This window comes from Melopsittacus undulatus, chromosome 4 (genome assembly GCF_012275295.1).
Source record: "Melopsittacus undulatus isolate bMelUnd1 chromosome 4, bMelUnd1.mat.Z, whole genome shotgun sequence".
NCBI classification, from domain to species: Eukaryota; Metazoa; Chordata; class Aves; order Psittaciformes; family Psittaculidae; genus Melopsittacus; species Melopsittacus undulatus.
This window is the reverse complement of record NC_047530.1, coordinates 63,669,125-63,695,336: the sequence shown is the minus strand read 5'-3', so window position 1 is coordinate 63,695,336 and position 26,212 is coordinate 63,669,125. Positions and strand designations below refer to the sequence as shown.

At 38.9% G+C, this 26,212-nt stretch overlaps 1 protein-coding gene across 4 annotated transcripts in view; it reads left to right on the top strand.

Moving 5' to 3' along the window:
- The window catches only part of FAM13C (family with sequence similarity 13 member C), a 55,857-nt gene that overhangs the window by 27,833 nt on the left and 1,812 nt on the right, over positions 1-26,212 (top strand). The window contains exons 6-15 of one of the 4 annotated variants that reach the window (XM_031053157.2): positions 1,715-1,865; positions 2,220-2,285; positions 7,320-7,530; positions 9,346-9,484; positions 10,855-10,936; positions 13,036-13,247; positions 18,839-18,922; positions 22,652-22,747; positions 23,908-24,104; positions 25,636-25,737. In XM_031053157.2, the coding sequence (XP_030909017.2) occupies positions 1,715-1,865; positions 2,220-2,285; positions 7,320-7,530; positions 9,346-9,484; positions 10,855-10,936; positions 13,036-13,247; positions 18,839-18,922; positions 22,652-22,747; positions 23,908-24,104; positions 25,636-25,737 (1,340 nt within the window). Of the gene's footprint in view, positions 1-1,714; positions 1,866-2,219; positions 2,286-7,319; positions 7,531-9,345; positions 9,485-10,854; positions 10,937-13,035; positions 13,248-18,838; positions 18,923-22,651; positions 22,748-23,904; positions 24,105-25,635; positions 25,738-26,212 lie in introns of all 4 variants that reach the window. The other 3 variants (XM_031053159.2, XM_031053158.2, XM_031053160.2) reach the window with 3 other exon arrangements.

Below are 26,212 nucleotides of genomic sequence, written 5' to 3'. Positions count from 1 at the left end.
AGCCATTTCTTTGCTCACATGTCTCTAATTAAGCTGCTTCTGATAGGAATGATCAGAACTCCTGTTTGCTCTGGGACTAGAAGAAATAAGTTTTTCTGGGTTTCTCTTTTGGCCTAAGCTGAGGCCAAGGTCCAGGTGTTTGCAGCTGATCTGTTTTGTGTACAGGGTACAGATTTTGAAGCATTCCTGACAGCACATAGAGGGTCACAGGATCTAGTGATGGTGATCTTGTGCTTTTTTGAAACTTCCCTATTTTGAGGTATCTCCCAGAAATCGCTTTCTGCTCCTTTTTCACCACCTGAATTCTATAAAACGAATGAAAGGATCAAGGCTGAAAGTCTTCCCTGCTGTTTTCAGCCAAATCAGTTTCCTTTTTTACTTTTTAACCTAAAATCACTGGCATCTCTGGGTTTATCAAAGACCTGTGTTACAGTTAAAATAATGCAAAGGCATTAAACTACTCACTACAGAGGTGAGATACTGTTACACAAAGGAAATGTTTCCAGTAAATGTGTTATTTCATTAAATGAACCAGTAAATGATTTCATGTCTTTGACAGAGTGGGAAAAGAAGCTTTTGAGGATTTTTTCTTTCTATTGTAAATCATGGGTTTTTTTTTTCGATGGTGTTTTTTGGAGGGGTTGATATTTTTTGTGGGTTTTTTTGTTTGTTTATTTGTTGGTTGTTGTTTGGTGGGTTTTGGTTTTTTTGTTTCCCCTTTCTCCCCCCTTACCTCCCCTCAAAAATGTGCTACAAATATGTACCATTTCAGTGACTTAACGTTTCACATATATTCAGTTTGTGCCAGCTGTGTGATTATTAATACAGCCTTGTGTGATTTTGTTTATGTGACAAGATGTGTTTCCCTTGAAAGAGGGGAACTGAATGCATGAGGCATTGGTAGTGACTCATTTTGCCCAGTCAGATGGTGATAAGGGCTTTCACAACATTTACAACAAAGCAAGATCCTTGTGTCAGATTGTACAGCTGAATATTCCTTGCAGCATTAAAGATTAAAATGAGAAATGGACCAAGCATGACACTGTAGCGGATGTTATATTGTGATGTTATAGATAATGAGCACTGTCTTCATTGATTTGTCTGCAGCAAGTGACAATGGTCTGTTAATTTTGCCTTTCCAATGGATAGGAAATGATCTGGCTGCCCTGTAGCAGCAGCTGCTGCCTACATAAAAGCTACATCTACATAAAGAAGTATCTCTAAAAAAGCCAGTTAAAAAATATCTCATCCAAGAATCCCACGAGGGAGTGCTCTCAGTAAGTCTTTGTTCACTGCTCTGTACGGCACTCAGTGGATGGGAGAGGGAGACTTGTTTTTTTATGAATGGTAAGTGGGGAGGGACAGAATGTCATCAGATCGTGATGTCAGTCCAATGAATAAAATACTTGCTTAGTGTATTGCTTTGAGACCAGGAAAAGGGACACCATCTCAGTTCGGCTTCCTAGAATAAATCATCTTTTGCTGACGAAGTCATCTTTCCCACGTGTTATGAATAATCCATGTGAATTGGGACTTAAATAACCAGAAGTCAAGAAACTCGCAGAATAGTGCACGTTTGTTCCCTTGCACATCCTCTCAGAGCTGTTAGTGAAACACCCCTTTGCAGGCACTGCTAATGGGCTCAGTGAGTTGAGGAGCTATCGCTGTGTTCTGTTGTTCTCAATCTAGCCCAATGTTCTGCTTTTGTCTGCAGAATTCTTTGTTGAAGCTACAAGCCCTTGAAACCGATCTGTGCTCTGCATTTCTGCCAACCCAGGAAGAAACATCTCAGCTGCCGGCATCCAAGGATCCAGCCCCTTCATCAACCCAAACCAGTGTGCAAGCTGATGGAGCCAGCTGTGGAGGTAAGCGATCATGTCGTGATGTGTTCTCATTTGCAATTATAAAAAAGACTTGTGACTTGCAGTTTAATATCAGATTTTCAGTCCTCTGGGAAGCTGTGCAGAGCTAATGCTAAGCAGCATTTCATGAGCAAATGCTGTGTAATGTAAAAGGGGCGATACCTCTTAAAAGAGGTATAGCATTCTGATTTTCTGAGAGGGAGTCTTGCTTTTCAGACAGGTTTTAAGAATCCTCATTCTTTTATTTTCAGTTTTAATTTTTTTTTTGTTCAAGCAATTTTATGCTGTTCCTATGTCTGTATTTTTTGATATCACCTCCATATCATGTAATTCTATTATTGTCATTCTTTCTGTCAGAGCAATATCACTTCATTTCTCCTATTGTTGATTTTAATTCAATGCATCAGCAGAGAAATAGCAAAGGTGAGTTTTACAGCATATGGATTTTAATCATTCACAAACCTGTATTATTACCCATCTGGGCAATCTGTGGTGTGTTATCACTCCCTCTTTCCTCAATATGGAAATAAATAGCCCTAAGGCTCAGTGCTATTTTTGTCAATTCATAGCTTGTAGTCACAGGGCTGACAGTCGTGATGCTCAGTAGAAGAGGAATCACTGTTTGTGAAAAATAGGTCAAAGGCAATATGACTAACACATCTCACAGGCAAGTGACATGAATACACAAATACTTAAGTCATTTGCCATGTATGGTTCAAATTAAAGCAGGTAGGTCAGTAACCCCTTTGCAATTGATGTTATATGTCAGAATAAAGACAGGATGTAGAAGAACATATTTAGAAACTGTCTGCTCAGAATATTCAGCAAGAAATGAGTTATCTACAAAAAAAAGAAATCACAAATGATAGTATTCTATTTAAGAAATTTTAGAGTATGAGGTTTGCATTGCACAATTAAGGAAAATTGTAAATGTAAAAAATACTAAATACCCTGTAATTTATGTAAAAAAAAAATCAACAAACCTTAATACCTTATAAAACTTGCACTGGTGCTAGTCTCTCAGCATGGATCTGAGGCAGAGACAGATCTCGTATCTATGCTGCACAGGCAGAGACATTTTGTAGCCTATAGAAAATCTGCACTGGTTCTTTTCCTTTATGTCAGGGTGGGGTTTTCCTCCTCTTCCAGAAGTTTACTGAAGTATTTTGTTCTGGTAATTTCACATTTCATTGTTAGGATCGTTCATAACTGTTTCTTATTTATGCTGATTTGACTCGATTTTCTTTTAATTCATACTGCTAGTGACCTCTCTAGCTCCTATTTGCCTTTGTACAGGTACACAGGCAAATACTGGATGATGTAGCATTTCTCTCACACAGTTCAGAGCATACTCTGTCACTCTAGCTGTTCAAATTTGTGCTTTAGTTAAAACTTACCTATTTAATGCATTTCAATGTACTTTCATTCCTGCTAGCATCTGCTTTGTAGTTTGTGGTTTTTTGTATAATAACATGCCATTTTGCATTGAGAGAGCTAGTCCTAATTCTGTCTCTTAAATTACTACCAAAATCTTCTGATATACAGTTGTCACATAGGACTGGTGGCTATTTCAGCTTGAACTTGGATGGAAGTCCAGAGAGTTGTCCTGGGCAAAGAACACAGAGGATGTGCCATGTATACCACATCTCTAGTTATTAGCCTTTGCTCAGTGAATTAGGCAATGAAAACTTTAATATTAAGAAAGTATGAATATGTTATTTTTAAAATAAACATGATTCTGTAGTCCATTTATTTTGTTTCACATTCCAGTCAAGAAAAATTACAAAGAATACATTATTTTAGGTATTTCAGAATGCAAATTTTAAGAAGTGAACAGGAATTCTTATCTCTGAGCAAAGTCAGAAAATTCCAATTTACTTTTGCGTATGTAGATACTTGAATTAGACCAAAAGTGAGACTATGAAGAATCACAAGAGGGTATGAAGAATTGCAAGGGTTTTTTTTTTTTAAGGGAAAAAAAGAAAAGCAGAGCATAATTTCTATATCTTTTTAATATGAGTATAAATTGATTATGTGACCTGAGTAGTGAACAGATGAACGTGACTACAAGGTGTTCTAAACGTCTTTTAAATTATAAATCCTGATACTGGCATTCACAGACATAACAATGAACACATTACATCTGCATAATCGTTTTAGATACAACAGATTTCAGTGTATTATTGGTTTACTTCAGAAAAAGAAATAGAGACTTGTACCAAATGACTTGTCATATGATCCAAGTCCACATTATGAAGTATACTGCATATTATAAGATAGCAGATCTTGGCTTTAACTCCTGTGGTAAGCTCTTGTCAGTGCTAAGGTAGGCTGAATGGATGAGATGGAGTAAATACAGGCCAAAGGGTAACTTACTGGCTTAGCTAAAGATAGCCTTAGTTCACAGTTTTGGCAATGATAGAGGCTGAAATCAGACACTTGAAGACAGGCAGATGTTTGGTTCGTTCATGGGCTACTCCCAGGATAACCCTTAGAGTCTTTTTTAGAGTCTATGCACAACTGGAATAGGGATGATGGCACGAAGTTTTAATTAAAAATGGGTCTGGTTACAACTTATAATCTTGAGATGTTCCTCTATTATGGTAATCAGGCTGTGTAAACGAATCAGTCTGAATGACTTTCTGACCACTTCTGGACATTAGATAGCAAGTTAACGCATCTGTAGCAGCATTGGAACTAAACCCTTTCTTGGAGCCATACCAAAATTCACCAATTTGCAAGCTTTAGTGGAGCAATGCTGTCAGGAAGCCCCGGTGCAAGGAAATTGAAGATCCCCAGTCTTTGGGGACATTCTCAAATTCACCTGGAACACAGGTTGTCTCCCTTGCTTTGATAACTGAATAAAAAACCTCCTTGAATTCTCTACAACTAAGTGTTGCTTTTGTACCTGAGCTGCTCCAGCCACTACTTGTCCTTTGCATTTATCATCTAGGAGTGTTTAGTCTTGAATGTGTGCTTTTCTTCCATTTTTGAGTCTTGGTTGGACCTAGTAAAATTGCTTAGTTGTAAATGTGAAAAGGAGCAAATGCCTGTGCCTGTGTAGGTTATCAGCCGTACAGGTTATCTCCTGCAAGACAAGTACTTCTAGGTCCACAGAAAATGAGAGTAAAAACATTGGAAACTTTTACTACACTGACCACACACAGACTGGCTGCATTTTTTTATAACATTATTTTCCTTTCATAGTAAGGAGCCTGCTACTTAATATGACTATAAAATAATTTATTACTTTTAATAACAGTGTTTGAATAATAGTGAAATTATTCTTAGTCACCCTACTTCACTGGGGTTATGTTTTCTGAAGTTCAAAGGTGGTCAAATAAAAGGAAGGAATCCAGTTTCTTCGCATTGTTTTTCAGAAGACAAAAGAAAAACCCAAACAAACCAAAACCCAACAAATGAAAACTCAAACAAGACTATTAATTTCTTTACGTCTTACGGGGTAAGGAAAGATTACTTACCATAAAGAAACAATACTTTTGTTTGTAGAACAACATTTATCACTGTATGTTGTCTGTCTACATAATTTCCCATGACTGATACAATCTCTACTCTTGTTTCCCCCACATTCCTTTCTGGATCTCTCTATGTGTGGATTTGAATCTCATACACAATTTTGAAGTTTAGGGTGTTGCTCTGGTGTCTTGGAGAGTTGAATTTGACTTACAGAGAATGTAGTACTTAGAGGAAGGAATTAATAACCAAATACATTGTCTCATTGTGGAAATGCTTAACATATTTATAATTGATGGTGCTGTTAGAGTAAGATGAGCTTAGAGATACAAAAGTTGTGTAGCCTTTGCATAACACACAAAATTGTGATTATGTAGTATAAAGCTAGATTTTTTGTTGTCTGTAAAGCAAAAAGAGTTGGATAGTGCCTAATAAAGTGATATTTTAGATCACTGCAATTATTATTTTTTAATTCAATAGTTGCATTCTATGAAGGCAATGGTTCTATCAAGGGTGCCATTCAGAGCTGTTTTGTCCCCACTGTCCCAGTGCAGCTATAGGGATTTGTATCTTCCATATCTCTTGGGGAGAGGTCAAATAAAAGCTACCAATTCACTATGGGAATGTCCTGTCCCATGTACAAAGGAGAAAATGGAAAGAAGGTGAAGATGAAAGAACTTTTCTAAACCTGCCTGCTCTTATGTGAATAAGTCCATGAACAGTTTTTCTGTGCAGTTTTAGACTTCCATTGAAAAAAACAGTTTCTGTGAAATGTATTAGAATGCATGCTAGACTGCAGGTATAATACTGACTAGAAATAACACACATGCTGCCTGGAAATACATGGTTTTAGAGGAAAAAATATAATGTGCCTGGTGTAAAAATATTATGCGCTATGGAAACTGATATAGGGGAACCTGAGACAGAGCTCATTCTTTGTTTTAACACATATTAACTCATTTTTTTGGAGGGAGAGCTTTTGTGAGATCATAGATTTTCTTCTTGAAAGTATAATCTGCTTTAAAGCACAATCATCTCATAGCAAAAAACTGATTAGGCCAGATCATCCTCACCCATTTCACCCACAAAGGGTGGGGAACATTCACTAGTTCTTTTCATGAATGTAACCAGGTACAGCAAAGGGAAGGTGAACTCTTGGTATTCCCTGGAGGTAGGCTCTGTAATGTGCCCATTATTTTCCATGTTGCCTATAAACAGTGCAATGAGGTTCACCAGTTCCTACTTTTCCAGCCCAAAATGAGTCATTCTGATTTCTAGCTTGACCATCTCTATAAATCACCTTTTACCTTTTGAGGCACCCAAGGTGAGGCTTCCCTGTGTAGCCCAAGACAATATTAACAGTACTCTGTAAGCATGACTTCCAAGTAGCAGTGACTGCACACTACCTTGAATAACTACCTTGAATGTTATTGGTTGTTTTTATTTTCACATTTTGTGTTCTTTAGACCCATGGGTATGCAACTTCAAACCTTACTGAAATTCTAAAGGATACAGAAAGCAACACAGGAGGTTCTTAGCTAAGACATGTATTTTTGACCTGCCTTTCTCTTGACCAAAGGACTAAATGCTACATCATAAAATAAACTTGTTTTGTACGTTCGTTGTCTTCTTTAGAAATGCGGCTTTCAAAGCAAACATTTATATGAAAATATGATTAATGCTGCTATTCTTGAAAACTCTCAATCTTTGTATTATACTTTACATTATAGCTTACAAACACACCTATCTACCTTCTCCCCTGGAACTCAAAATTGCTTTATGCTAAGGCAGTAACCATCCTTTCTATTTTCTTATCCTTTGTAGTACATTCATCCTACATGTGATATTTTGCTGAGCTATTTGCTGTTTACTTTGAATACTTATGCTTTGAATACTTCTGTAAGTATAGATATGTATTTATCTAGGTAGCTAAATATCCTGTGTGTGACCCTCAGTCTGTATTTGCTTATGCTTGCTTTCTAGAGCCTGTGCCAGCTCACAGAGACTGGCAGAATGACATGGACAGCAGCCCACAAGAACATCACTCCCTAGGGACCAGTCGACTGCTGTATCACATTACGGATGGCAACAATCCTCTTTTGTCACCACGCTGCTCTATCTTTAGCCAAAGCCAGAGATTTAATCTAGACACAGAGTCTGCTCCTTCTCCACCAAGTGCTCAACCTTTCATGATGTAAGAAATTGTATTTTAATTCTTATATATGTGAAATAATTTTTATAAAATCTACAGTCACAGATTCATAGAATCATAGAATGGTTTGGTGTGGAAAGGACATAAGATCATCTAGTTCAAACCCCCCTGCTATGGGCAGGGACACCTCACACTAGACCATGTAACCCAAGGCTCTGTCCAGACTGGCATTGAACACTGCCAGGGATGGAGCATTTACCACTTTTTTGGGCAACCTGTTCAGTGCCTCACTGACCTCACAGTAAAGAACTTCTTCCTTATATCTAACCTGAACTTCCCCTGTTCAAATTTAAACCCATTACCTTTTGTCTTATTGCTACAGTCCCTGATAAAGAGTCCCTCTCTGATGTACCTCTAGGCCCATTTCAGATACTGGAAGGCTGTCTTTGACTCTTCAGGTTTTTTCAGCTATTTTTTTTCATACATACTTCAGCTACAGTTTTTTCATAGTGTAGCATAATTTGACATGGTTAATTTACAATATGAGAAACAAGATCTAGGATTTTTTTCACTGATAACACAGCAGGCTATTTTTTGTCATCTTTGTTAATTATAGTTAGCAAGAAACAGTTTTAAAAGTTAGTGATTAGTCTGGTGAGTGAACGGAAAGTAGAGAGGGCTATCAAGGTATAATACTAAAAATTTCATCTGTAATAAGACTATAGCTCCCATCATTCACTAGATATGAATGTCACCGAACATATGAACAGCTTATATATGTAATCTCCAGAAACAAACTGTGCATTTTAGACAAAAACCAAACTTTCTTAAAATCTTATGTATATAGCTTTCAGTTGCATATGGACACTAATCAGACCTATTATTTGAAATTGTAAAAAAATCACAAATTTAAGTGCCTTCAAAGTGAAAATGTTTATTTCCAGTAATAAAAATCTCTCTGAGCTTACTTTGACAAATCATGGTGTTACAGTCTCCCATTACAGTTGGAAGATTTGTGAAATAAGATGAGGGTATTAAATGTAAATACTGGATCAGGCTGTGACCTACTAGATTAAACTTTTGAAAAATACTCAAAAATCCCACAATTAATTAAAAAAAAGAGAGTGAAAGAAATATGGTGAACCCAGTAGCATATTGGAGTATTGTGTGCAGTTCTGGTGCCCTCAACATAAAAAGAACATGGAACTGTTGGAACAAGTTCAGAGGAGGCCACGAGGATGATCAGGAGCTGGAGCACCTCCTGTATGAAGACAGGCTGAGAAAGTTGGGGCTGTTCAGCCTGGAGAAGAGAAGGCTGCATGGAAACCTCATAGCAGCCTTCCAGTATCTGATGGGGGCTTATAAGGATGCTGGGGAGGGACTATTCATTAGGGACTGTAGTGATAGGACAAGGGGTAATGGGTTCAGATTTAAACAGGGGAAGTTTAGATTGGATATAAGGAGGAAGTTCTTTACTGTGAGGGTGGTGAGGTACTGGAATGGGTTGCCCAGGGAAGTTGTGAATGATTCATCCCTGGCAGTGTTCAAGGCCAGGTTGGACAGAGCCTTGGGTGATATGGTTTAGTGTGAGGTGTCCCTGCCCATGGCAGGGGGGTTGGAACTAGATGATCTTAAGGTCCTTTCCAACCCTGACTATTCTATGTTTCTATATTCTAGGGGTATCTTCAAGCAAAAGAAATTATTTTAGTCTCACTTTGTAAGACTAAACTGCCTCTGGGTGAAAGAACTTAAATACATATTCTGAAGTGCTAGGAAAGCATTAAATGTGCCTGAAACAAGGCATGGTCCATTATAGCCACTTCTTTGATCCAGCTACTGTGCTTTCTACTTTTGCAGGCCAAGAAGTTCTTCTAGATGTAACTGTGAAGACTGCAAAGAACCACACACAGTAGCACAACTTACCAAGCATCTTCAGAGTCTCAAGAGAAAAATTAGGAAGTATGAAGAAAAGTTTGAGCAAGAAAGAAAATACCTGGTAAGATAATAACTGAAAAGATAAAGGGAAACACTGCAAGAGGCAGGCAAGAATCTCAGTGTACTTAAACTTACGTAGTAAAAACAACAGAAAGGGTATTTTTGGTAAAATGAAATAGGAAAATCATCAATGAGGGAATATGTTTTTATTATCTTTCAGGGTATGCAGTAGTTCTGAGACTCTAATTTACATTTTCTTTGAATACTTTGTTGCAAAATACCCATCTTCTAGATATGTGAGAGGTGTGAGTCAGTGAAGCATAGCTGACTGCTTTTGAACCAAAATGATCCAAAAGATGGAAAGCTACTTATTTACTTTGTAGAAGTCATGTGCTTGTAAACTGCTGCTCTGCTATGAAAATTCCTTCATTTGGGCAGACTCCTGTAAGCATTCAAAGCTCAATAGATGCTACTGGCAGAAATTAGAGAAATAAAAATTAGGATATGTTGCTGAGGGGAGGTGTTTGAGGTCAATGGTATGCTTTATGCAGTGTATGCAAGATCATTGCTCATATCAAGTTAATTTGTGTAAGGTGAATTGTGCAGTATAAACGTATCAAAACATCTGTCCTGTTGAGGATATGTACAGCATGAAATGGAAGTTTGTGATACCCTATGACTACATTAAATGAAAATTAAGCAAATGATATATTACCTTGTAATCTCATCAATGTCTGCAAACTTAATCATACATTTGTGAATTGAATGGCCTTATGGTCGTTATATATGTTTAGGAGTAAGATTTCATACCTAAACAGTGTGACAAGAAATAAATTATTTCAGAGGTTTAATTTTGCAAAACTGTTTTGCTGTTTTAAATGTCTGAGTGTTGAAGATCCAGTGTAAATTGTTTTTAATTTGAAGGCAATTTTTAAATGCAAAGAGGACCAGCTTCTGTGGTTCATCCTCTGTTGCACGGGACTTTTTCATTTGATTAATTCAGGAGTTCAGGTGACATTTTTAAATGCTGTTTCACAAGAGAATCCCTGTCTTAAAGCAGTAAGAGCTTATCCTTGTAAGGGAAAGAATGCTTGAGTTACCATGCTGGAAGTTACTTAGGAACTTGACCAACATTATGTACTTGATCAGTCCTTTGAAGTCACTGAAATTACTTATCCAATTAGTCAGGGACTTAAAAGTTTGGGGAGCCAAAATACTCAGACCCATGTAGCACTGTGTCACAATGGGGAGAGACAAGTCATGACAAATTTGTATCATGATCAAGCCAAATGCTCTGTGTGACACTTATGATATATTGCAGTTGGAACTATGGACATTTTTAGCACACTATGTGTGGATAAGTTTTTATCTGTTTGCTTGTATAATCACCAATTCCTTTGTTTTATTCTTCCCTTTTTTCTTTATTTTCAGCCTTCTCATGGTGACAAGACTTCCAATCCTGAAGTTCTGAAATGGATGAATGATTTGGCCAAAGGTCGTAAGCAGCTCAAAGGTACATAAAGCATGTCATTTCACTTTATTGCCAAAGCTTTTGGAAGAATCAGCATATCTGGAGTATTTTAGAGTTAATTTTCTAACCTCTGTGTTGTGCTTATTTTTCACAATGCATGGCAATAATTCTCTCACTGACAACAAAGTTTATTAGAAGGTATGATTTGCCTTGATTCCTGAAATCAGGGATAAATGTAAGCCAGTTCAATCCTCATAACAAGGCTAAAAAGGGGAAGAGGAAAAAGATGTGACCTCTTCCTCATCACTATAAATATTCATGCGAAAGGCAATTCTGGATATATTTATGTGTGTCTGAAATACAGAACTACAGAGTCGAAAGTGTCCTTGTAATAGTTCAAATGTAGGTGCAAAATGTTCCTTTAGGACTGAGGTTATACAACTCTGAAGTTTTTACTTTTTTGATCATAAAACCAGATCTTTCCTTGATATTAGATTTGGTCTTCAGGGTCAAATTTTGCCCTTGACTGTCTGAGTACCACCCCACTAATGTCTGTGGGTGTATCACATGCTTGCCTTCAGGGAGAATGTAGACAAGACTGATTGATTTCTTTTTTTAAAGGCTATTTATAATTTATCTATTTTTCCATTATAAATGGATCCTAACTACTAATTAAATTGTAATATTATCTTTCATCTCTGTTTTTGATATAGTTAAGAATATAGCTATAGAAAGTGTGACTGGAGTAAATAAAGAATTAGAAACTCATCTCTCAGTAGATTTCTTCTGGAAAAGTCTCTCTTAAATACTATGCTGCATGATTACTAGATCTTTCACAGATCAGCCTCATCTTCACACCCAAAATGCCTCAATCCTGTGAACACCCTCGATTTTATTAACCCTCTTTTAAGTGAAGCAAGATTCACAATGTTCACGAAACACGTACAACTGAAACACACTCAAGTGCTTGTAGGTCCTTCAAGCCTGTAAGGCTTTGTCCATCCTTCCTAGCTCTATGAGTTTATTGTTTTCCCCTACAAACCTGACCTGTATCCTCAGACTGTCACAGCTGAAAATAAATCTAACATATTTGTGCAGATTTCAATAAGTCTAACATATTTGGAGCCATCAGTCTCCTGCCTTTTCCACTGTCCCTCTCCAGCCAGGCATACAATTGATAGGTACAGCACCTGAGTTTGTGTGTGCTAATTCCAGCCTTAATTAAATTTCCTTGTTGCTCTGTCAGGTCTCTAGAGCTCCATGGTCTTTGGCTTGGTATCAGGCTAATACACTTACACACTTTACTGCATCCAGGCAGGTTGCTGACTGGGAAGCTAGGCCAAACTGTAAACTCTATGTCTTCTGCTTGGTTGCTCAGGTACTCTTCTGCTGAGGGATGTCATTGAAACAAAGTGTGTGATTCTCCATGTAGGGACCAGCTCAGCAGCCTGGCTGGGATAGCAATGCAGCCTCTGCAAGGGAGGGTTATGGTTTAAATTGCCCTAGAGATTGGTTATGCAGACTGGAGTACATGGCTCCAGAAGCCTGGCAGCTGGCATGGTGGGCTCTGTGGCACAGTTTGGGCTCCCCAGCTGTGCTCAGGTGAGGGAGGGCTTTCACTCTCCTCACTTGCGCAGCAGCACAGGAGAGCAGGCAAGCACAGCTGGAATGAGAGCATGGCAGGTGCCTGCAGAGAGAACCTGGACTTCTTGTCCAGGAAGGACTAAATCCTTAGACAACAATCCCCACAGCATGCATGGACATGTTTTTACTCATCCCAACATCAAATCAATTGGGAGTGAATGGGTTTGGTGAGGGGAAGAGGGGGAGAGAGAGCTCTACTTCCACATCCCTTCTTCTTCCCCCCTAAACCTCCCACAGGTATTCTCAAGGGCAGTTTGTCTTTTTAAGCCCTTTTCCTAATCTCACTCCCACAGAAAGTCTGCATTGATTCTCCTACCCAGACCCCACTTTTTAACCCTGTGCCTCTTCAGTCCTCACCTTTTATGTAAAAGATGGACTGAGAAGAAAAAGAAAAGTACATAATTGCATGCAGGAAATAGGAATTTTCTTTTTTCTTGTAGGAAACTTCTTTGCAAATATTTCTAATCTATTCACTTACCAAGTAATTTGCCTTTCAGAGCTGAAACTAAGAATGTCAGAAGAGCAAAACTGTACCTCTAGAGTACCCCAAAGAAATGGTCATAGTGAAAGCACTGGGATCTCTAAAGAGGCTGGGACACAGGAGGCCACAAGCACAGAACTAGCTCCCTCAGTAGAAGACACCATGGACAGTGTATTGAGAAGACTAAAGGAGAAAAGACAGCACTTCAATCTTCCTGAGACTATAAAGGTATTTAAGAAGTTATGGCTGTTTCTTTCAGAACATTATCATCTGAGGCAGATATTATTTAGAGTGTAGCTGTCTCAGGGTATGCTGGTGTATGTACATCCTATGATTTCTGTCACCGCAGTGCATTTTCTCTCAAACAAGATGGGAACTCTAGTGCAGTTTTCTGAAGTCTACTTTTCTGTCAAGAGTTGCACAGAAAAAGAGGTGCAAAAGGGGTTTTCATATAGTGCTAAGTGCTTTTTGCTCAGAGATGAATGTATAAAGCTTTTTGCCAGGCACTGCTGGAACCTGCCTACTTCAGGTTGTGTGCGCAGTTAAGTGTGTATCCCAGCGTATTGAAGATAATGTCAGCAAAAGCATCCCTATCTTGAGTCCACAGAAACTGTGTGACTAAAAACGTTCCTGAAGTTCCCCTCTCACCTGAGAAATGTGGAAAGCCTCTGTCCAGTCAATAGATAGCACTGCACTAGGATCACATGGATAACACAACCGTTCAGACTGCTTTGCCCTTCTGATCTGATACTGCTTCTGCTCTTCCATGTTCTCGATTATTGTTCTAAATGTAGGAGCAACATTCCATGAAACATGCTTGCTTGGGTGGGCAATTTGTTTTGAAATTAGTACATATTTTCAAATCCTGCTGTACCTTGACACTCCTGTCATGTTATAGGGTCTGCCAAAAGCTGTTCTGCAAAACATATTGTTCATGAGAATGCTACTTTTTTGGCTATGTTTGCTGTCAAATGATGCTGCTATTCCTGATGACATACAGCTGAGCAAGGCAATGAATTGATCCTGGATGGATTTCAGTAGTAAAATATACCCAGCAGATAAGTTTTTGTTTTGTTAGTTTGGTTGCTTGGTTGGTTTGGTTTGTTTTCTTCTATTGTTCGCTCTTAAACAACTAGTTATTCTATAGAACTGTGTATAATGATGCTGTGCTTCTGAGGATCTTGAGGTCATGTAGAGCATGACTGATTTTTTAATAGTTTCTTTTTATAAACTACTGGTTTTGAAAACCTGAGCTGGAAAAAGTGTTTCATAACCAGAACTCCTTTGTAAGAAAACAAAGGATGACAACAAAACCAAGCTGTTCTGTACGTAGTCCTAAAATCCTAACAGTGCAGACTGTACTATACTATTTTAATTTGTCTTTTTGATTTTAATTATGCAAGGAGTGAGATGAGATGACAGCAAAACAGATGCCATGAGGAAATCCTGGCCAGGAAAGGTCTCCTATAAGTTGAGTGTGGGTCTCTGTCCCACTCTTTTTTTTGGTTAATTACACTTCTGATTTTCTAGAAGAGGACCTCCTAAATCTGTGCAGTGGCAGTGCTGGCTTGAAATATTCACAGAGGATTCTGTAAATGCAAATTAAATGTTTGCACAGTTAATATTGTCAAATATTTGTTAAGATCTTATTTATTTTCTTCTTGTATTCTTGTGGAAAGAGCTTGCTTTGAGAGAACTGTCTGCTAGCAGAGGCATTTGGTAATAGTTCTAGGTAACTGCTATGGAATAGAGGCTTGAAAATGAATAATATGAAGTCAAAACTCTACTTCAAAATCATATATTTTAGTCGGTCTTTAAATATAACATTAAAAAAAATTGGCTTTTAATTATGAATTAGAGGAGAATGAAGATTATAGCACTAAGGAGGTGAAATGAATCAAGAATCAAGGCAGGTTACAGCAGATCAAAGTCTTCATTTCGGCTATAGGCAACTTTAGTGTTATTGTAGATACTTATTATGTGCAACATTTTATTCTGTATATAACATTTAAATCCTGTACCAGATTCTGAGTTAGATTAATAATAAATTAATAGGAGCTACATGTTTCTTCTTTCAAGATTTAAGATTTAGTTATTTTCGTCAAGGATAGTGTTTCCATAAAAGCCTGCCAAGTTCTTCCCTAAAGTTCAGCTGTAGAAAACCTCTAAGGCATTGCTGAAACAAAAATAAGAGGATGCGTGTCCTTGAGGGAGGCAGAGTAAAAATCCCGAACCAGCCACTATGTCTAAAAAGGACAAACCACAAGATCTGAATATGAAATAGCAAAATGTGGTTTTCAGGACAAAACACCCCTCTCACAAAAAAGCCTCTGAGTAAATTTATTGAATGAGAAGATGTAGAGAAAATTGGGGTTAGCCTATGAGTGATTCAGTAACCCAAAAAGGGATAGGCACCTGTCACTGTTTGTGTCACTAGTTCCTTGTGCTGGGAGCTGGCAATTTATCTTAACAGCTCACTGCATTTTTAGGTACAAGGCTTCAGGAAAAAAAAACCATAGGATCCTGTTCAGGAGCCGAAAGGCAAATTTACGTAATTTGAATTATACTATTAAATAGACCCCCCCAAATCCCCAAACTCTAAATCCAAACCCCAGCTCCTGATTTTTAAGCCAATCTGAATGTTTAACGGCTGGGGATGTAATTGGTGCCTCTGTCACACCAAGGAGGAGCAGCAGCCCTGTGGTGCTCCACTGTGGTTCACCAGCAAACATGGCCTTTCACAGTGGGGCTACAGTCAGACTTGGCTTGATCTTCAAGCTGAAGGAAATGGGCATTGTTCTATGATGTGTCATGTCACTTGTTGCCTTCCCTTAACATTTTTCTTACTGCTTTTGTGTTAGAAGCGGCTACCACACAATGATGTGGCAGACATAGCAGGCCTGGGGAACCCAGACCTTATGCCTGCATGGAAACAAAATGCTGCCTCTGAGAGAGAGAAGCTTCAGCCAGGACCAGTCCCCACTATCTACTGCCTGTCCCCAGAGTTTGTGTTTTCTGCCTGGGAAAATAGCAGTGAGTTTAAAAGGCATAATCAGTCAGGGACCTATCTAGTGAGGAAGACAACTTCAAACAATATTTTGTGTGCCCTTGTCCTGAGTTTTGAAAACCAAACTACAACCTGGACTTTATCTGCATGTGTCAGTACCTTTTTTCTTTATACGCAGCAAATAACTTCTGCCTTATGTTTAGTTTGAGTATTTGTAGTCTGTCCCCCAAGGCTGTTCTCAGTCTGGCTGCCTTTATGTATCTGTCCTCTCATTATTGATCTGCTTCAGTTCATCTTCTCCTTGGCTATGAAGCAGTGTTTTTATTTAATTAGCATTGAAGTTTGTGCTGTTGTATGCAGCCTACAACCTAAAATGTCTCAGATAATTCTGTAGTTTGTGATTCTGTCTGCTGCCTTCTCTGATTTTGAAATTATCATCCCTTTCAAACTTAGCTGAATATAAACTGTCTTGAGATTGCTAATAAAAAGAGCTAATGAAATAGGCCCAGATGTTAAACCCTCTTGAGACTATTTCTCATGCATAAAATCAATACTACTGATCATCCTGTTTCCTCCTAACCATGCAGCTGCTCCAGGCTTAACAGGTTTTGGAAGAATTAACCTTGTATTAATTATAAATAAACAAATCATCTACTTCATAATGCTCTTGCATTCTAGTTAGCAGTTCTCCTCACATGAATGACAGAGTTTTGTAGTGATTAACTCATACACACCTTCAAGGCAAAGTGTGATTAGTGGTTCTGCACTGGTTTTGCATTTTGGCAAAAAGCTAAAAAGGTATTGCTCCTGCTGAAGTCAATAGCAAGGCACTCCTTCGCTATCAGAAAAGCCTTCCTTCTTCTGCACTTGGTCTGTTCTTAAAAAGTAGAGGCTAATTCTTAAAACACTTCTGCAAGTTGTCAATACAAAGACCTATTCATCAACTTTCTGCCTAAAGACACTGTGTTGCCTCCCAGCCCCAGTGCCACTTCACACTACTTCATTGTGGTGGATGAGCTCTCCTCCAAACCTCCAAACACTTGGCCCTCATTTATACAGATCTGTCATGCCTGGCAGAGACTGTGGAAAAGGACGTTAGTTTCACGTGCTTCTTGCTGTTCCAACCCAGAAGAAAACATGCAAGTGCCAGGAGCAGATCTTTTTGGGAATAGGGAGAAATGGAGAGAGGAGAGAAATACCAGTTAAATTGTGTGCTCCCTGCAGCAGACACCTGTACATGTACTAATAAATCACCAACTGACAAACCACATTGATGAAAAATCAACATTCTTTTTTCTGGTACCAGTGTATCATATTGTTACTTTTGAACAGAAATCAACAGGAATCAACTGCAGTGTTAGGTCTTCAGCAGAGCAAAAACTGTGAGGCAACAGAAAGAAAGCCTGCTTTCATTCCCAATGTTATTAAAGGGCTGCACTTTCTTCAGCTTCCCCATAGCAGTTCTACAGATGTGTGCACTTCAGCTGCAATTTCCTGCTGGCTGATCAGATTATTCTTCCATTTCATTTTAGAGATAGCACCTTTTTCTAGTAGGCTCAGCATTTATGGGTTATTCACGTATCATGATGGTTGGATATTTATGGATTTCATTGTGAATCTATCATTCCACTCTGTAAATGTCATGTGTTTGTGTAGCTGAAGCTTTCTGTTCTTCATCCCTTACAAGTCAATGTAAATCTCTCTCTCAATGAAAAATTAAAAGGTTGAGTTATGTCCTCTCTGTTTTCACAAGTTTCTATGATTTTGTCTAGAATGGTGGTTGTTCTCATTTGTTACAACTAAATCATATTTAATATATAACAGGGAATGCTATCTACGATTTGTGAACTGACCTGGCAAGTACAAGTTACCAACATACAGATCTCATTAATTGATTTCTCCCTAAGATGGATGAGTTTAGTTTTATGTTACAGTGATTATACATAAATGTTACCTAAACACTGCAAAGTGTTCTAGGAAAGTACTGCACTGAAATCTGTGCAACCTTGTACTCACGTGCTGCAGTGGTCTTTTGTGAGCCAGCCGTTCCAAAACGCAATTGATGATTGTGCATGCAATTTGGCTACAATATTGAATAAAAAACCTCGGCTTGTTTAGATTTTCTGTCAACCAGTATTCCCAGAAACAGTTTTCAGGTGCAGGCTCTGATCCAGTGACACACAAAGCTTCTTGCCTTATTGACTGAGACCATAGTTTGTACCCTTGGAAACTTTCCAGCTCAGGATGAAGTGTTCTATCAATAACCTAATACTGCTTCCTGACTTTAAGCTTGTTAAATTGCTTTCATAGAAAAGTGACTTTGAAAGAAATCAAGGCAATCAAGTATTTGATATACAAAGATATACATCTTTGTATAATGACAGTTAACAAAAATAAGGTTCCAGCCTTTCAGTAGATCTTTATTCATGCCTCTTTCTTCAGGAGAAAGAGTACAAGTTCAGACCTCAAGGAGCCCACTTTGGCCAGACAAAGTAAATACAGTGTGTTTTCTGCTGGCAAAGGCGTAGCCTAAAGCCTACTTTAATCAGCAAAGTATCTCCACAGCTCTCATCAGCTTTGCATTAGACTTTCAAAGGGTAACATGTACTTTGATTAACTTGAAACATCAGTCATGTAAATTTGGACTCTGTTCTTGCTAAGTTAATGCCAAGTCCCCACAACCTCAGTGTAGACGGAAGCAAAATTCATTATTAATGTTTATCTGGGGAGAAAAGATTACTGAGCAGATATGTACCTGTACCCTTGTCATGAAATCCTGACTCATAATCTTATAAATAACTTTTTTAAATAGGATATGACAAAAAAACAAATGGCTTTGGAAAAAATAAGTCTTCAGAAATGTCTACTTTATTTTGAGACTATTCATGGACAACCTGTAAGTACACCATGGAAAGATAGGTAAATTAAAAATGATCTAACTTCTCTAACACTTTTTTGACTCATATATTAAATATATTTAAATGAATTTTACACAATTAACATAATTTTAATTATTTCAAACTAATCTTCAGGTATAAATGTTATTGCCGGATACTGATGAATTCGGTTTGTATTAAAAAAAATAAATTAAAAAGGAAAGTTTCTAGTGACCCTGTATCTCTCTTCATGATTCAAAGTTGCAGGTTTTTGTGATAAATGTGGATGATTATATATCCACAACAGATTTTGCTCATGCATACGATAACTCTGCTGAGTTGTATGAAAGGTTAGAATGCATAGCAGCGGTAAAAGGCTTATAGGGCACCAGCTGAGACATGAATGAAAGGACCTGTCATCTGTGTTTTCCTTTATTTCACAGCAGCACTTATAACTGTTAATAAAAATCCTTTCAAGAGACTTCATTGCTGAATGTAGATACAAAAAGCATTGCCACCATTGGTGAGATGAGTTGAAAATTTGTCTACTCACACCTGAGGAACTCTGATTTCAGTATTCTTACGACTGATTCTGTTTTTGACTTGTAATTGTTGTGGTAGAGGAAAAGGGGAATGGCATCAGCAAGTGTCCAAAATATGCCAGCTGTTATTATTGTGATCTGTGCCTGATCTCTCTGCATCCTGGATAAAATAATTTTTGTCCATCTTCTTTGGGCTTGGAATGGGAGCTGAGGGAGAGAGAGAATACTTAGGAAATGGATGAAGAAATTGTATTTCCTAAATTGAGTTATTAGTGCCATGTAGAGGTCAAAGAGATTTGAAGATTCAAAGAAAAGAAAATAATGGGACAGACTTTGCAGCGTGGGGTTCAGAGAGGCTGTTTCTTCTCAAGGTGGAAGGAGGTGAATAACCAGCTAAGCAAGATGATGCTAACTGCATAAGGAAAGAGGCGATCAGTGATACTAAGCTGTCATGAGGGAAACTCAGGTCTACCAAACAGCTCTGACTTGAGGCCACTCAAAGATCAGGCAAGAATTTTAAGCAAGGAAACTGAAGTTTGACAAGATTTTTACATCTCTGTTTTTTGCTGTTGAAAATGAACGAGCAATCTGGAGATGCTCCACACAACGTTGCATATTTAAATAATTATGTGTCTTAGAGAAGCAAATTTTAACCTTTGTGTCTATATGAGTGTATTTTCCTGAGGGAAGGGGTCTGCATGCATCCTGGGCACCAAGCACAGCCGGAGAGTGAGGCCAGCGAGACCCACACTCAGTGGCCAGCACAGGCCTTGTGCACAGTTCAGAGCTGGAGGGGCCCAAGGGATACCTGGGAGGGAAACTTGCACAGGTTGTAAAAGCCAGGGGGTGATGACTTGGAAAAGGCAAATCAATGACTGCACAGGTAGTGGAACTCCAGTGACATTAGTTCACAAAACAAATGCCTCTCTACTACCAAAGAGGTTTCCCAGTGCAGAAAATGGATTTTCACAATACTGGAATATTGACTGCTGAGGTCTCATGTCCTGGGCTCAGCTGTAACAGTTATTTTTCTCCTTCTTAGTAGCTGGTGCAGTGCTGTGTTTTCAATTTTAGCCTGAGGACAATGCTGATAACAGACTGATGTTTTATTTGTTGCTAAGTAATGTTTCCTCTGACCAAGGACTTTTCAGTTTCTCATGCTCTGCCAGTGAGGAGGGCGATGGGAAGATGGGAGGATGCAGAGACAGGACACCTGACCCAGACTAGTCAAAGGGGTATTCCATACCACAGCACGTCATGCCCAGTATATACACTGGGGGCAGTTACCCAGAAGGGCTAGATCACTGCTCGGGTCAGGCTGGGTATCGGTGGGCTGGTGGTGGGCAATTGTTTTCTCTCCCCTTGTTATTTTCCTTGACATTATTATTATTGGTGGTAGCAGCAGTGATTTGTGTTATAGGTTAGATACTGGAATGTTCTTAACCTGTGAGAGTTACACCCTTTCGATTCTCCTTCCCATCTCTCTGGGAGCTGGGGCGGGAAGGTGGGGAGCGAGCAAGCAGCTGCATGATTCTGAGTTATCAGCTAGACTTAAACCATGACAACTCAGCATTCCCTACTTAAGATGTTTGACTTAGGAACCCATGACATGCCTTGTCATTTAACAAATATCACATCATAGCATTATCAAGCAGTTAATTTGAATGGAGTGTACTGGAATTCCATGACAATAATCAGAAATTTAGCCAATTATGCAAAAATGTTGGTGTTTTGCTGCAGTTTCTGTTTTTTAAAGCAAACAAACAGCAAAAGTCCTAGATAATGTCACAGTTATTGTAGAAACTTTCTTTGGGAGTACAAAAAGAGAACCCAGCAGAAAAAATTATAAAGCTACTGCATGTTCTGGGTATTCTGGCTACAGCAGCCTGGAAACAGTGAAGATTACTGGTGATGATGCTTGTCCTGTTGATGTGTAGTGTGGGTGAACACCATCTTTATCCAGACTTACCTAAGCAAAGTCAGATGGAAAGGGCACTCATAAGGTTTTAAACAAAGAATTATCTATTCTGGCTTGTTTGGCATTTCCTGGAGCTCTTGTGTGTTGCAATCAAATGGAACATGAAGACAGGAAAAGAAATGGACTTGCTGCCTAAGCAAGCCCTGACATTCCCTGGTGAAACATGGCTCTAGGAATAGTCCCTAACTACTCACTCAGCCAGAAATATGCAGTGTCACCAACCTGCATTTGTCTGCTGTCACCCTTGCTCCTGCTGATCAGGTATTTGTTTTTGCACAGCTCTGAACTATTGTCCATACTGTCAGCCAGTCTGTCTCTTCAGACCTGCTGTTCACTCATCTGAGCAGGTGTAGCTGGGCTTCAGTGCAGCACTGCAGTGTCAAAAGACAGTGAAATTGTACCCCATGTGTGCTGACAGGTGTGTGAGTTGAGGACCAGGGACTGATAGTGGATTAGTTTGCAAATGACTGTTTTGGCATTTACTCACTGGAGAACATGCTGGTTTTCTGTTTGTTTCTTTCTTCCTTCTTGTGGGATTTGCTTTTTTTTCCTAAACACAGTAACTTGGTCTACTGCACAGCTAGTTTCCATAACGTCTATTTTTACACTTACAAACATTTGTAGCTAGATAAGTCTCTTAATACCTCCTCTAAAACAATATTCTCCTCCAAATCCATGCTCCTAGTGCTCATAAAAGTCCAAACAAAATGAATAGACAGTTAATTCTTATTGTGGAAGGCAGTTCCAGCAAGGGATGCACACAGCAATTCTGCATGGAGCCAGCTCACTCGTTGAGGCTGTAAAGCTGCACTCGCAGCTGTCCCGCTGGGCTCCTGAGTATATTGTCCTAGGCAGATTGTCACATTGCTGTAGCTAGCCTGCTGCCATTATTAGAGATAATGGAGATACCAATGGCAGAGTAGAAGCATATCTTAACCCTTATGACTCTATTAGCATCTTCAGAAAGAGATAGAGAATAGTTTACCCTCTGCCTAGGCCACGTGGCTCAAGGAAGTGAGGAATCCACATTGGGTATTTCCATTAGAAAACAGATTATCATTTTCCTTTTTAGAGATTTTATGGATTAAATTACAGTTCCCATGAAATATCTATGAAAGCAAAATACAGATCAGGTCACATTCTTCTAAGACCTTTCTCAGCTTTACAGGAGCAAAATTTCTGTATTTTTTTATTTTGGAGGGGTATATTTTGTTATGATTTCTCTACAGGTAACTAAGCAAGAAAAGAATCTCATGAAACCTCTTTACGACAGATACAGAATTATCAAGAAACTTCTTGTAACTCCATCTTTGATCACAACAATTGTAAGTTGGAAAGAATTCATGTCTATTGTCAATAAAACATGCTAACTGCTGTGTTTGGTTTGTACCTGTATGTGAGTTTGGCAGCAATAGATCTACTGATATTTGAAGGCTCTGCTCATTGGTTAAAGCAGAGTGCTTCACACAGAGCAAGTGCTCCGCAAAATTCAATGTCTAAGCATGCCAGAGATAGCAATGTGTGGCAGTGGTTTCTGAGGCAATCACTTCAAGTGGCTGGGTAAGAGGTCAAGGGTGGTGTTAGTTTTCATTAAGGCTAACATATGCAACACAGAAAGAAACCTACCTACGTCCATGAAGCACTATGGAGTCACTATATCTGTGTTCTATATTTTGCTTTTAGCAATCATGTAGCACATAATTTGTAGTACTTTAATATCAATGTAACATAACAGTGCTGGTCTCACTGCAATAGAGGTAATGGAATCTGGCTATTTGGAAGTTAACTAGCATGCCCACAAAAAATGCTAATCTAATAGTAACTGGGGAGGGGCTGATGTTAAAATTATGTTAACTATTATCTTGTTAGATGACAGTGGAGCTTTGGATTTGTTTGAAAAATCCCAGTGTAGACCTGTGTACCTATGGACATTTTATTTAGAAACTTAACTGAAGTTCCCTTGTGCTACTTCTTAGGAGCTTTGCTCCATGGAGTTTTTATGTTTAAGCTTTAGTTTCAAAAGCTCAGCTTCTGAGGATGAGGGAACATGAAGAAGGCAGTGAACATCACTCTATTTTGGTAGTTAACGTTTATAGCTATGAAACTGTGGAATCTCTACCTCCAGCTCTTGTTACAGGCAGAATTCCTGGGCATAATACAAACGGTGGATGGTACATAAGAGGAGTACAAGTTCCAGCAGGCTTTTGAGTAAACAGAAATAAATTGCTGGCTGGAGATAGTCAGAAACAGGGCAAACTTCTGTGGTTTTTAGCCTCAGTGGACAATACGCAGTAACTCAGGGGGCCCTGGGAGAGCTCTTATGAACAGTCTTGGACAGACCTGGGTGAAGCCTTCAATACGTGTAATCTGTTTCAATGAATACATCCAGGAAGTTAGATCCTAATCCTTTACATTGTCATCCTATTCACTGTTAGTATTGTAATGTAAACAACTAATTTTTAAATGCTTTACATTTTACAAGCAGGAGGAGGAAGACTCAGATGAAGACCATTCTCAAAGCAGCCATGAGTTGTCATTTGGTCCAATATCTTGCCTTCCTGTTGATGAGCACCTGTGTTACTCTCAGGAGGAAAGTGAGCCTGCATACGTTTCACCTCTGGATGAAAAGAAGGTTTTCAGGCAAACAGCCCTGTCTATGTCCAATCTACATGAGGCAACAATGTAAGTTCTTTTTTTTTCCCCCAAAATATTTTAAAATATTTCATGTAGACTTTGTAACTTAAACATGATCCATACTTATTGCATGGGAATACTCTATACCAAACACGTGATTCAGTGTTTTCTTACTGGAGAAAATAGGCAGAGGACATTTGTTGTCTGGGCAGCTACCTATGGTTTGGGCAACTTATTCAAACTTTTGTGCCAAGTCCATGAAGAGAAAGGTGAAAGAATGTAAGCAGGTAGGAGAAATAATGACATATACAGATTGGTAGGTACAACGTAATGACATAGTAAAGATATGTAGACCTATTATTACCAGATAATTGCTGCAAAATTTTTAGATACCTAGCTACTTATGTTCTTACAAAGCAGTCATAGAACAAAGCACAGTTTGGCCAAGCAGGGTAGTCTGCTCCCATGTGCTGGGACTGACAGTGTGAGTGATGTAAAAAGGCCAGAGACATGAGGCATACAAACAGCCACAGGTGAGCTGAATGAAGGTTCAGTCACGTGGGGGCCACTGAATGTGTATAAAATCATAAGAATAGTTATCAGTCTCTGGATGCCCAGAAAACTTAGTGCCACCCTCTTACCTTCCATTATAAAACTCAAAACCTTCTGATTTGTAGTTAAGAATTTCTGGTTGCATGAGGCAACAAATCTCAAGATGCACATGGGCTTTTGTCACTCAGCCCTGCAAGGTGCTGGGGAATATGCCTTGCAGGAACAGATGCTCTTATGGCAGAACTGTCATGTTGCTGTAGCTTATGATAGAACAGAAAACTTATGGATGCTATCTTTTTCTTGGGTTTTGTTTTTGAGTTTTCTTTTTTGACTGGGAGCTCTTAGGTGCATAAATGAAATTGACTGGGCTCTACCAAAATCAAGAGCAAATAAAAATGCCTTGATTTTTAAGTAACTCAACTGTATATGTAACAGTTTGGTCACAAATGCTGTGGAGGTATTTCTGTGAATTTTGTTATTATGGAAAAAAAAAACAACCCAAACCAGCTGCATATATCATGACAGAATTTTTTCTCTGCTTAAAACCTTAATCTACAAATACCAGCTGACATGGCCTCCAAAAGTGTTGATTCTTGGTACCACTAGCATTTCCACTGAATCACAGTAATGTCTGGTAACAGCTGTTTTCAGGAATAGGGCTTGGATGGTGACTTTATTAAATCGGTTACAGAGATGCACAACATTTCCTGTGAGATGCTGAGCCCCGTAAACTCCATTAATTCCACACAGAATCAAGACCACAAGCAACTTTTCCTCCCATGTTGTAGACAGAGTCCCCATCTTCACTTTATTAAAAGGTGGGAATGGTAGTGTAAGGGAAGGTGCACAACTGTTTATCACAGTGATTGCACAGCTATTTATATCTATAGTTGGGAGGGGTGTGGTGGAATGCCTTGGGGCACTGACAGCATGTCCCATAGCAGCAGGCTGCTTATTACCCAAAGCTGCAGCATTTACAATACTTCCAAACACATGGGGGTTTCATGTTCTTGTCTCTGTTTTACAGGCCCGTCCTGCTTGAACATCTCAGAGAAACAAGAGCAGATAAGAAAAGGCTTCGCAAAGCTCTGAGGGAGTTTGAGGAACAATTCTATAAGCAGACAGGAAGGTAAATAACAGCTCAACTAAACCCCTCTCCTTCTCCTCACTGGGCTCCTATGCTGGTGTGCTGGGTTTTGCTCGGGTAGGTACTCTTAGGTGAGCAGAACAAGAAAGCTGCAGCTAGAGACTTGAAAATACCATGGAGGTGTCTGGTCTCTGTGGAGATGTCCATTTCTGTGCTTAGGTCCTCTGGGATTTGGGCATCCCTGAGGAGGGTCTAGACCTGAGGATGTTCCAGGACATGAATGCAGTGGGTATAAACCCCACGTCAAAACAGGATCTTTCCTGGGCTGAAGGGAGGCTCCTAACGACTCTTTCTGAGGATGTCTGTCTGCAGGGATTACACTTGGCAGTTGGGTTAGTTTTAAAAGGCCAGTTTTCAAACCAGAAGCCAGCTTCTTTCACCCAAAGCTAAATATTAATTACTTTTCATTCTTTGCTTATCCTCCTCCTCCTTTCATTTAGCAGACTTGTTTGGTGAA